Here is a 14,305-nt window from a genome sequence, read left to right on the forward strand (position 1 = left end):
GACATACCGTAAATCTGGTTATTTTTGCTGGCGATTAATTTTTAGCGTGTTTGCGAGTCAATTGGATTCGCAAAAAAATACTTTTCTCAAAAATAACACTACCGATCATGTTTCACAAGTCTTTTGATATGTTTTTATATAAATTCGCAAAAATAAGAAACACAAAAATAAATATATAGGCTTTTAACTCAAATTCGCAAAAATAAATCGACGCAAAAATATCCAGATTCACGGGTATGTCACCACACATGTCACATCATATACAAGTAAACATTTACTAATTATTAAGAGGATTAAAAACTCTCTATACCAAGGAGCCAATGTCAGCAATCAATCCTTTACAGTTTTAATGTAGAGAGCAAACTGTGCTGAATATTTGATAAGGTTGGTTAATTTTGGTGCTGTGATGACAATGCTGTGTTTATGTCAACACGTGCTTCTCCGTGTTGATTTTCTTGCGCCAGAAATGGGTCAAAGTTGTGAAAAGTTAGAATCGTCATATACACCTTCTTTCAAAACGTTGCTTACATTTTACATACATGAGTTCACAAGGGAGGTGTTGTTGTTGACAAATCCCACTGGGATGTAAATGTACTGTCAGGTACCTGAGGTGTACAAGACGAGTGGTTGGAGTATATCACATACCTTCTTGGGACAGGCCAAGTCATACCAGGGACGGTTATTTTTATGCTCTCGAAATCGGATATGAAAACTTATTGTTTGGTCCTGTCTGTCTTCCTGTGAACAACTTGAGCATGTACCATTACTTTAATAAGATGAAATGTCAAGGATTTAAGTGCCATAATCAAAAGTCCAATCAAAGTGATAGCAAGGAGTATGGCAAATATATTTTCAAACATATCTAGCTCCCAGATATTTTAAAATAACGATATTCATATATATTTTTTAATTTGTACATCTACAAAAATATGATTAGGTATGATATTTTAATATTTTCAAACATATCTAGCTCCCAGATATTTATAATAACCATATTCATATAAATTTTAAAATGTACATGTACAAATCTATCTACAAAAAGAGGATTAGGTATGATGTTTAATCCCTGAGACATCGAAAAAGTTCTACGATTTCTTATTGCATTGAAAATGATGTAATTGTTGTTGGCTGCAATCAAAAAGTAACTATAATAATATCTTCTCAGGCATCCAAATTTCTGTAGGCGGTAACTGGTTGAGTTTTTATATGTGCTTATTTTCTTGCAAATATGCTATATCATATAAATTCAAATATATCAAGCGTAGAAGTGATATCGCGGTAGGGACGTGTGTGGCACTTTACTGATGAGCACAGCTAAAATGATGTTGCATAATGCGATTTCTATTTTTAAAAGGTATACATTTGGGAGTCTATCATTTCATCTCTCGAGGAATCAACATGTTTTTCTTCTTCTTCAATACATTATTCATAAAAAAAACCCAGTTTATTTATCAAATAATGACAATTTTTTACGATGTTATGGTTGCATTTTTAGAAATTACTCGCGTGGCATTGGTTTTCCCGGTGTGCCTCTGTATTGATGATACGCATTCCATTGCCATCATAATGTTGGGGTGAAAAACGGAAAGAAATATTAATCTTATTCTCGACTGATCCATAATGAATTATGCAAATTTGAAATAAATGAAATGGTTTTTAAAACCGTTTCTTGTTTTCGTGGCCATTCTATTAAGGTTTAGTAGTAAGTTCGTTGAATGTAGTCCATATTTTAGAATTCTTCTGGAATACCATATACATGCATATTTTAAAATGTAAAGTAAGGGGAAAGTGAAGAATATACCGAGTAAGTAAACTAGTAAGAAAATAATTTATTATAGTGACATGTTTTATCATACATACAACAATTCGTATAATTAAATGAGAATTCAAATTAAACACCCGGCCCATCGGACCTGTATCTCACTGTGATGAAGAAATAAGAACACTGCAAATCCAATAGTTGTGCGCATCACGTTTTCTGTACTATATATATATATATATATATATATATATATATATATATAACGCATGTTCTAACAAACACTCTGTGAGGGATTTTCGTGCAAAATTTTGTTTTGATGAAAGTGGAAACAATTAGCCTACGATTGGCGCATAATAAAACACCAGGCTTTGTGCATTAATAACATCAAACTACAATATAAGGATGGTCCATGAAAACCTGATGGACGAGGAGGAGCCCATGTTATTTCAGGGACTGTTCGTTGTTCGATATTGATTCTTCTGTTCGTATTGATTGTTATCGAACAGTCGATCTATTTGTAATTGTGTATGGGGAAAGGAGTGATTCGGTGGAATAACATTTATAGAAGTACTAAAGATTTTTTTTTAAATATTCAAATATAAATATGGCTATTATCAGTATGTTTCATTTTTATTCATTGTCAATACGATATTATTGATTAACGATTTTATACGAAGTGCTCCCGGAAATGGCACTGTGTAAGATAACTTAAATACTCGTTATGAATTTCCGAGTTGTTGTATTACTGCGCATTCCTATCCTTTTTCTCTAATCTTCATACCCATGATTTCATTTACTTCGGCAAGTAAAACAAATGCATCGAAAATAATGTAGACCTAGTACAACCTTACAACTGATGAAGATACAATTTTACAAGACCTTCCATGCAGTCTTACCTAGGGTATGCTGAATTGTACATGCAGTTTTGAAATAGAGTTGTTTCTTCCATTTCAATTTAGCATCCAAACTGTTATCGTCTGCACCCCTATTATTCTAATCTCTCGCCAACATCAATTATATTCGTTACTGCTAATCGGTCCATTTTCTCCTTTATTCCAATATTTATTTGTCTTTACAGTTTTGCATTCATGTTAAGTTATCGAAAAAGTATAACTGAATTGATTTATAAATTTCTAACGCTTAATGATAACATTAGTTCACAATACGATTATAGATAGTTCTCTATCAGCCAAATAGCACATTTGGAAGGAGCATCGTATATGACGTCACTGTCAAACTTATTAAAAATTAGAAACTCCATCGATCAAAGACATTTCGGCTTTTTTTTTTTTTTTTTTTTTTTTTTTTTACTGCTTGAACTTTAGTAACAGTAACATAAAGGGTTCTTTAATAAAACTTTTTTTGTAATTATGAGGAAATTATTTTCGTAAAAGATATATGTAATACTTAAATACATCGTCAAGGAGCCCACTCTTAAAAACAGTCTCGCACTTAATATTACATACATTATCATAGACGAGTGTCACAATTCGGATACCCCTGCATGGAAATATGAACAAATCGTACACGAAGGAATATCAAATGCTTATTTTAACATCATCTTAAAATTTTCACTTTTTCATGGCGTAACAATATAAGATTTTTCCGATTAAAAAAAAAATACCTGAAATTAAAATCTTATTTGGCTAAAAGCAGGGGGTGTTTCAAAACTTCAAAGAATTCCACCCTTTCAGAGGAGAATAATAAACGTCAGCGATTTACGTAAAATTATACATTTGCCTCATAAAATTCAATTGAAGCAAAGTTGGGAATTCAAATAAGTTAGTCTAACAACCAGCGACCACACACACCAAATCCTCAAACTGCGCGCCGAGGTTGAAACCAGAGAACTGTGCACAGGTCATTACCAAGCGAACACTCTCTGATTAGGCAATTACCGCTGAAACACACACGTCTGTTGCCATGATCCGCTGCCTATAAACATATGATTAATGCAAAACAATGGTAGCAAGTTTGTCACCAACGGTGGCAAGTAGAGGGACGCCGAGTCTAGGCGGTCAAAAGCTTCCTCGTGTCGATAACGTCGACTTGTGCTCAGGTCGCGACATCGAACACGACAATCACAGGTCACATGGTAGTTCTATTTTATGAAAATAGATATAAAGTTGGTTTTGACTTAATTGGATGCAATTTTCATGGCGACAAATAATCAACGACACATACAATAATGAATCTATTCTAAATGAAATTGCCATACAGAAATACAAATATTATCGCATGCTTAATTTTCGAAGCTTTCTGGGGGCAAGGGATGCGTTGAAAGTTTGGATATAAAAATTTTAACCGACTGGAAAAAAGATTCATTTCAAAATTTTCGCGTCATATGAAGCATGTCAGTAATAAAATACAAACAAAGCAAATGTAGCGTATATAATACATATCGCTGTGTTTCGTGCAGGCAAACAATAATAAATTACCAACTTTTCAACGTTTAAAAGGCGCCAGTATTGCATCTCATCGACGGTAGCCCCATGAGAACTTCTGGGACCCCCCCCCCCCCCCCCCACCCAAGATTCTTGACACTACCTCCTTCCTGCCCAGTCTAACGTAAACGAATTATTTAACAACATTTTCAGATTGAAACAACTGTATGTTGCTTTATTTAGGTAATGTAGAAAATTGGCACCGTTTTATTTTATTTTTTATATACAATTCGATTACTTCGTCTGTATTTTATTATTTTTGTACCAAACAATATACATATCCGTCTGTATGACATAATATATTTGATTGTGTAACAAATTGTTCGGGATCATACAGTCTAAGGTTTTAGAACCTGTTTTAAATTGTGGCAAGAAAATATCCAGATTCAAACGAAACCAAGGAAAAAGAACTTTCTGTTCTCAATTTCCTGTCCACCTATCTACAGTCATGTGTTTTACATTTTCTATAGAACACCTGTACTCCCAGACTTGATGCCACGTAACTAACAGTATTGATACAACAGCACCCGGATATATGATAGGTGTTGTCACGTTTTTCAAGCTTGTTTTGAAGTTGAGTTCCATTTTATCACTAATCTGTTTAAACTATATATACAGTTGTTTTTTCTCTCGAAAGAAATCTATTTAGAGCTATTTCTAAAGAAAGAACAAATATCTCCGGATGTTTAAGTACGTTGCTTCAATGAACCTGGAAAATGTGTACAATTTCGGCAAATGTATTTTTCATGCCGCCATAAAAATGTATGTACACCTTAGTATTCTGTTCTGTGTAAGCCTGGCCCATTTGGTAAATCTATAACCATGCACAATATTAACAGACCGTATACCTCAGAGTTAAAATCAAGAACATTGTCTTTCTAAAATACAATACATTTGTAGGATCTTATTTTCTTTCATCGATATTGTTGATTGGAGAGTCAATTTTCGGTCATCATTTGTCAAGAGGAATTGAATGAAAGTTTCAAATCACAACCGCGAAGATCTTCAGGTAAATTTCGGTTGCAGACAATTTTACAGGATAGTACACGAAATTTCAAACCAAATTATGGGAGAAATGATTTCTAATTCTATATCAGTTTCATGGGATGGTTGCTAACGAAATCGTAATCCCATTCTTGCTATATCTATAAATGAATGCATCAAAGATTCCGGCTCAATATTCGATTCAACTGATGGTAACATTTATGAAAGAATGACATAAATCAAAATATTGTTTGCCTCACGTCTGCGATCCGCCACCTTGACCTATGACTTATGATGGGTAGACTGAAGACTAATAAAAGGTGTATTTTTAATGTGAAACTGTAGCGAGTTAGTTTTAGTTCGAACAATATCGATAATCAATGGACTTAAGTTCTAATTTGTATTCAAGACAAATTTATTTACAGTGATGAGTAGACTAATAAACGAAGCCGTTGAACGGCACTGTCAACCACAGGGTTTTGACACAATCTAAGAAAACTGGTATATATAGTATTTAGACTCGAGTGAACTCTTTATACTATATAAACCAGTTTGCTTAGATTGTGTCAAAACCCTGTGCTGTCAACGAGAACACGAAGAATATACACGTAGAAACCACCTATGAGGCCAGTGGAGTTCGCAAAATTAGGAGAAAACAAAGAACATGAATAATTCTTGGAAAATCTATCAAATTCAACAAACCGACCTGTGTTAGATATGTTTGCCCAACTATCTATTTTGTATTGCTTGTAGGCGTTATGAGATTGATCACTGTTCGTTATCTTCACCTTGCATGAGTTATTACCATAAATTTCAGTTTGAAATAAGACGCGCTTGTGGAATACTAAACCAAATATAGCTAGTCCCTGTGTATGTATATGCATGACTTGTGATGTCTGTATACATGTATGCGTCCTGTTTTATTTCAAATTTCTGTTTTTATGTCTATGCATGCAATTATATATCATTAGTGCTTTGTGTTTTTTTTAATGCTATATAGTCGGTTAAAGGGCTCTTAGCTCATGTTTATTGTTTACCTGTATATAGTTCCGACTTTAAATAAAAATTACTTACTTACTTTACTTACCACCAGCGCGGATTCGTTCAATGAAGGCAATTTTGACCTTGATCTTGATAAATGACCTTGACTTTAGCTTACGAGTATGACGCTTCTATTCTTATATATAGTTCAAAAGTTAAGACAGAGGCCAAAAACCAACACCTCCAGACCTCGGGGTTATTAAACAAAGTGGAGCGAGAAGGACACAAATCATCAGTTTAGACCAATACAAATTTGTGACATGATATTCTGCTTTTTGGTAACTGTTTCTGCATTCTAGAGATCAGACATTGATAATCATTGGTGACGGTGGCAAAAGGAATACAGACATAATGGGGTGCCATTTCAAGTGGACAAACCCAACAAACCCGTGATCAAGTGATGGGAAGAGTGCAAAATGTGTTGTTTTCTTCAATATACATACCAAGACTTCGCGCAAGTTGCGTCCCTTATCCGATATCTCGCGGTTAAATATCGTATTTCCCTATGTTGACCTTTGTAATTTAGTCAACTACAATAATGTCCCAGGGTGGGGCAACCCGTTAGATTGTATGAAAATTTGATAATTAGCAAAGAAGGAAAAGTTGTTTTTACACCGATTGACCTTTGGCTGATCCCACAAAGGGACGCAACTCGCGGTGATTAGGGACACCACTGCCCCACACTTCTAAATCCCATAGCCTTGGTGCATTAAAAAATACTTGTCTCATGTCCCTCCCGTATGGATCAATTACTTATTAAAATTATGTTTATTTTTTTTAGTAATATATATATATATATATATATATATATATATATATATATATATATATATCTGACAGCATTAATCAAAATTTAATTTTAAAATAATCTGTACAATGAAGCTTGAAAGATTTTTTTTTACTGTATATTATCTATGTAATGTAGATGTAATATTAACTGAATTCAAGCAGTATTTTATTTGGTGAAGCAGGATTATTTCCTTATTGGCAATGCGAGGCAATTATCAATATTATTTTCTTGCGTTTATCATAACTAAATAATTTATTTGGTTGTTTGTAATACGTGTGTTAAAATCACAGCTGTAAAAGATGTGAGCAAAATGTAAGGATATTTGAGACATGGGTATGGGAAGGCCATTCCATAGTCTAATGGTCAAGTTAATTTATTTCTCTCAGACCATTAGGTAAATAAAGTAAAATTCAATAAAGTAAAATTCAAATTTTTACAGATGTTATATATACTCTGAATAAACATACATACATTTTGATGTTGTCATTATATCTGTATTTGGTCTATTGAGGTACCTAGTATCCAGCAACTTTCTCCTTTATATTTATGACTGTACAATATACAATGATGAAATCCACACGAAGTGTATCGTACAGACCAACTACCAGACTCAACTGGTCGTTCAAAACTTCACCAAATAACTCTATAAGGCATGACATGCATTAATTACATCCATAATTGCATTTGAAAATTCTATACGAAATACCTTTGGGAGAATTAAAAATGTGAATGGACCACTTCTGAATATATATTTTAGTCTCCCCCCCCCCCCCCCCTCCCAAATTAACAGTAGTCTAGCTATTAATCCATTTCACATTTACAAGTTGTAGTTGACGTCTGCCATACTTTACGGTGCATTTCCCCTCCTCTCCGCTGCTTTATTTATTTATTGACCAGAGGAGCCCTGTGGCTCATAGGTACACTGTGTACAATACAGGCAAATGGCAGAGGATTCAGAATTATTACAATATGTAAATATATATTATCAGACAAATAAGTTTAATTGGTAACATTACTTTTATTTCATGATTTATTTTGTCAGAGTGTTTCTCTTGATGTTTTTGAAAGTTCATTAACCAAACAATGCCATATAGTTTTATGTGTATTAATTTCAGTGTTAATCGGATCCTACAAATTATACATATGATTTAGTCATGTGACCAGAGACATGTTACACATGTGTACACACATAAGACAAAATGATATACTTATTAAATTAATTTTAACTTTTTAAAAAGAGAACTGTTGTGCGAACATTTATTTGAGAGAGAAAAATTTCAAGTCTCGGGGCCATGAACACGTACATTATTTCTAGAAAGTTGAAATCCCATGCCAATTTGTTCAAGTCCCATCCCAGTAAGTAAGTTTGCCTAGACGAATCCAAATGACTGAGATTGTCGAGACAACATTGTTATGCCCTATGGTTCTATGTTTTAGCAGTTTCCAACGTGTCGTTTTCATACAATTATTTCATCGGACCTGTTAAGGGGCTGGAACTTTAGATTTGAGCCTCGTTTTGATATAATTTTAATTGGACAGAGTCCCGCACATTGACAGATGTTTTCTAACATTTTCATGTATAACCTATGATACTGACATATTTCAGCGGTTGGACACCAGGCGAGAACATTGTAAACTTGGGCGGAACCTTCTGGTCTTAATGATTTTTTACGTCACATTTAAAGTTCCGCTTAATCTGATCAATGGGGATGAAGATCAAAAAAATCCTTCGTATTATTTTGAAGGTTTTAACGAATGAAAATGATACACGAAATATCAAAAAATAAAATAGTAATCTCTGAAATTATTGCTTAATTACTTTCACATTCAAATATATTGAAAATGCATATTTTTGGGAATATCTCCTTCAAAAACAGCCCCATCCGTTTTCTCAATGAATAATAATACAATTTTCTATTCAAAACATGTCCTTAGTGTATCCTTAAGGATTATATATAGAGACTTACATATATATATGAGAGAGAGATAAAAAATGCAGCACACCCTTAAAATTGCAACCAGAACACTTCTGAAATATTCTTAGAGTTTTTATATCATTTAAAACATCAAATCTGTTGAAGGATTTAAGTTGACAGTTTATCACAAAACCTCATCCAATTCAACAACCAATTTTATGGATTCGGCAATCCTGAAGTTAGACGAGCATACGGAACAATTGGGGACACGTGGGCAACACCAGCAACACGCTTTAGTAACTACTGTCAATTTGTAGTGTTTGGATTTACTGGGTGGTTGTAAATTAAAAAATTTCGATGCGAAACTACCGTATATTATTTTTGGCTGTTACTCTTACGTCAGTTGAAAATGACGTCGATGTAACCATAGGAATGGCTATGAATTCAATTAATTACACATTGATAAAACAGCCTGGTGCCCAATATTCTTTTTGTGCTGAATATTTTGTAACAGAAATGAGATTGGTGACGTACTGATGCATATATAAAACAAGCTCACCAACTCCATGTTTCAAGGTATTATTACACAAATCCTAATGCAACAAACAGAAATTATGTAAAATTAAAAAAAATTCCCATGGAGAGAGTTAGTTCTCCAGGTTAACATTCTTTTTGACTTTTTCACGCATGTGTGGTTTTATTTTGTAATATCTGTATTATTATCCTTTTCAATGTTTTACTTTGTATTGCAAGAAAATTAAACATGGATTGATTCCCCATCCTCCTTGCAGATTTTCAATCTTTCATTACATGGCGTCTCTACAAACATCTATACACTGTAACATGTCGAAATCGCAATATAAGCATTTGTGATATTCCTTTGTTACTTAAACATACCAAAATAAAATATTTGGGAGGTCAAAGACCATAACGGTCGACGTTGGTTCCACATAGATTAAAACATCCGTCCAGGACGTAACAAGAATCTGTCAGTAGATTAGAGAGGAAGACTAGATCATCATATAACAAGAAGAGATCCAGCCATCACAAGACTTGGCATCCCGTTCCTCAGCGTTCGAAACGTTGTACCCCCACCATTATTTAGTCCAAACTGGTCATCTCAAATACACATACATTCTTTCAGACTGATGGTAACACCCCTCCCAATCAAAATATCCTAAATCTCAATGGATTCAAAACAACTTTGTTTTGTGGTCACTACATCGTCATAGTGGATATGGTCATAATTTAAGCTTGCATGTTCTTCTCAAATACAGATTTAAGTAATAGATACTCATTCAAAAACTTCACTATACAATGAAGTAGGGCGGTATGTTGGATCAAATCTACTGATGAAGCTGTTAGGAATTTTATCACATGACTTTTCGCACTTCACATCACATTGAAGTTTTAAAATGACTAATCATTTCTTAAATAAAATTAAGGCCGTTTACAATACTTGAACATGAGGAGATGGTTCCACCTTTCAACGAAAATGTAAGTTTCACCAATAGCCACTATTTACTCAAAACACAACACTAAAATTTGAGAAAGGTTTTATAATTGTTTCAGTTTTTTAAAATGACAAGTGATATACTGCAAGATCACAATCTACACGTATTATATACAACCTTGTTCTACTATGCGCGTTTCCTCTTTCTCTTTCTCACATCACACAAACTCACTGATCTACTGCGATACTATCAATGCCGTACTTGTGACCTGATAAACCATGACTAATGAAAGGAGTCCTGTGATATATATATACAACTACACAAGTTTTTTATTTAAATATATAAATGTACATGGAATGAAATGGACCTCTCAAACAATGATTTATATCATTCAAAAGAAACCATTCAACAAAATGATCCCCAAGCTTCTTGTAAAACAAAAACGATGAAATTTTCAACCACTTTTCAGTCATTCGGAGATGAACTCGACAGCAACGGAAACAGTCTTGCCAAGAGAATTCTGCTATTGATATGTACACCTAACAAAGTGTGACCCTTCACTTGACATGGTCATCTTTATCTGATGTAGCTTTGTCCATGATTGCAGAGACAGCAACAAGAGCAATGCTCCTGCTGCAAAATATATCTGTGCGATATATTCAGTAATGTTGGAATAATGAAGAATGATAACATCCAAATAAACCATTCTTTAGTAAAAAAGAAAACCCTGACAGTGTTTAGAAAGTATGACCTTGACCTTTGATCTTGAAAAATAAGAGGCAGTGGGGAACAAGGTTTGATTATCCTTGCCTTATCAGTACACTTTTTATCCTTCTCATACAATGCTGACAAATCAACAGACACACTGCATCACATCATAATACAACCTGTTTATGATGGTTGAATCTGTGTATCCAGTTTGGTTAACCTAGCCTTATTAGTACTGTTTCAATCTTGTTTATGGCTAGAGAATTACCCGAGTAAGTTTGACCTTGACAATAATAGGTTTCTTTCTCTACCCATTGCATACATGTGTACGAAGTTTGGTGACCCTACCCTTATAAGGACTGTTTTTACTTGACATGCAATGTGTTGACAGATCGACAGACACACTGCAAAGGGCATATAAAAACAGTATGCTCAGTCTTTAACCTTATGTACAAAAAAAAAATTGAGACTAGAATCTAAATTATATTATCTGGTAAATTCCAGTAATAATTCTGTCTCAGTTATAATCAAAAATAAACTATAAATGATATACTTATATGAAATGACAACCTGAGAGTGAAACTGGATAAAAAAAAAAAAAACACCACAAGACGCTAAAAACATTCACAAATGTACCAATAAAATTGTACATTATTAAAAAATGACATCATTTAAGAAACCAGTGAAATGTTCACATCACTGTACAAAGTGTAGGTTTACTGAATTTCAGTTGAAGGAATATAATGTGCAAATACTATAGACTAGCACCAAAACTTACAAACTTATCTCCCTTTACTGGGTTTGGATACATCATTTTTAGGCGTAAACATTTTTTCCCTTAACACCCATAGAGATTCTAGTTACTCACTCTTGATGTCTCTTTAAAGAGAACTTTGCTTCAAATAAGTTTCAATGAAATATTGTATTTCTGTCAACATTAAAAAAGAAAAGTCTGTCCATATACTGTACTTACATTCAAACTTATCTAAATTGTACACAAGGTTGAAATAAATGCAAAGTCCTTCTTAACACAAAAATCATGATGTAAACCTTGTAAATAAAGTGCTGTAAATATTAAAAAAATGTGAATCCATGAACAATATTATAAATATGGGTGTTACTCCATAAACCAACATTACAGTGAGATAAGAGAAGCAATACCGGGTGCATGTGGGCATTCAGATCGAAAGTTTCTTTGGTGAAAATTTCTTCCATTTAAAACTGTTCCTGTGACATACCTACATGTAAATACTTCAGTGGGTGCTAAAAAAAAAACCTTTAACAATACACATAAAACACACTTGGTTGTCCTTTTCATTTTTAGCCTCAAATATAAATTACAATCATGATTAGAAATGATGCCAAAGCATGCCTTGGTAAAAACTAATCTGTTATAATTTGTGCATAAAAACTAAACTGAGGCACGAAGTAAAGCTAAACTGGCTTATTATTTCATTTTCAAGTCCTCATTAATCTTGTGACTACAGATATCTTTCTGACACCAATTAATAACCTTAAAATCAACAGTTCTAAAATCAAGTACCTTCAAAACATATTTCTACACAAAAACGGGACAGTTTTGTGTGTAGTGAACTAAATGAACATTCTGGAATATTCCACAGAGAACAGCATCACAGGAGAAAACAGATATAGTTGTACATTTGTACTTTTGATCATAAAGGTTCTTCCATTATCCTATGACCTACAAAATGACATATGAACAAAGCTGGCTGAATAGAATTGTGTAGTTTTCACAGGAACTGCCCCCCTACATGAGCACCAGCTGATGAAGGGGAAGTAGACAACACATCCCAGCAGTTGAAACTCCGACAAAATACTGTTCCGGGTACTGTGTAGGGTGGCTCCACGGGGCTGACTGGATGAGGTTTTGAAGAACTGGAGGCTCTATGTTTGTGACTGGACGGCCTGCTTTACACACGCAGCAAGAAGTTCATCGACTTGGTCTCCATCAGCCTCGGGATCAATGTCAAACTCCTGTAAAACAAAGATTGAATCCAATACTGGTATGCATAAAATGAGTTACACACTCACAGTTCAGATATATACAGAAGAAATAAGACAGCTTTACACTTTGAAACTTTGGAAATACCCAAGGGCCATGATTTTAGATCAGTGTACCCTTTCACAGACCTTATTGGTCAGTTGTCACCCCTTACTTAGTCATTGATTTTATGTGCTGCAAATGGTTGACTCTCTGTTGTATCAAGTTTTTTCTCACCTAAAACTTTGTATGCTATATGTCTCAATTAGGTCTAACTCCCCATTTCTAGCTGCATGGAGGTTGACAGTCTGTGCGATTTCTTTTTATGAGGAAACACTATCTGACTACACCTGGGAGAGCACTAGATGTACCCAGCATCTTGCATATATAACAACCACTAAAGTATCTCTAACAGATATTCATAACAGTGTAACAGCAGGATCAATTTAACGTTTGGGTGGTCACTGATCACATTAACACTCTAGCATGGATATCCAAAAAGATCAACTTCTCTGGGTGAGAAAAAAACTGCATGTCACCCTTCATTTTAAACTCCCTCAAATGACAACTGCCAGATAATTATCTCAATACATTCATTCTCACAGTTCTTAAGAAATTTTGTGCATTCATTTTTCCCCCGTCATGAAAACTGGAGTCTTGTCAACATTATTCCCGACCCCCCCCCCCCCCCCCCCCAAAAAAAAACCTTGAAAAAGACATTCTGCTCATCTTTATAATCTAATTGTATTACAATTTCAAGTTGTATTTTTGTTAAGATCGACTATTGCTTGATATCCTAATTTCTCAGCTGTCATTTAGCTTTAAAAAATAAAATTTTAAGAATCTTGATATTATTATTCAGGTAGTTTAGTTGACACATTGAAATATGAATTTATCTGCAAATATGGACTGAATACACATTTCAAGATCTCATACTGTAGATTCCTTATTTCATGTGAATACATAATATTGCAAAATGACTCAGACATCAAATTACAAGAAAATGAATTTGTGAGTGGACAGTTGATCTAGAGCTTCAGCAATATTAAAATAAAAGCAAGTAATTTTATCTTATGAATGGTGCTTCTTGCTAAATTATGTAATAATAAACTATAGTATTAGCCTTTAAAAATATTATAAGCACAATTCTCATAGTACTAATGCCAAGTATTCAAGGTATGGTTGTTTTTAAATTAACTCCCCT

At 33.8% G+C, this 14,305-nt stretch overlaps 1 protein-coding gene across 1 annotated transcript in view; it reads right to left on the minus strand.

Annotated features, from left to right (window-relative positions):
* Positions 1–10,481: 10,481 nt before the first annotated feature.
* The window catches only part of LOC125667476 (ATPase MORC2-like), a 51,909-nt gene continuing 48,085 nt past the window's right edge, over positions 10,482–14,305 (minus strand). Inside the window, exon 29 of the mRNA XM_056153185.1 lies at positions 10,482–13,094. Coding sequence (XP_056009160.1) covers positions 13,005–13,094 — 90 coding nt within the window. The 3' untranslated portion in view covers positions 10,482–13,004. The remainder of the gene's footprint in view (positions 13,095–14,305) is intronic.

This window comes from Ostrea edulis, chromosome 1 (assembly GCF_947568905.1).
Source record: "Ostrea edulis chromosome 1, xbOstEdul1.1, whole genome shotgun sequence".
In the NCBI taxonomy this organism is placed as follows: domain Eukaryota; kingdom Metazoa; phylum Mollusca; class Bivalvia; order Ostreida; family Ostreidae; genus Ostrea; species Ostrea edulis.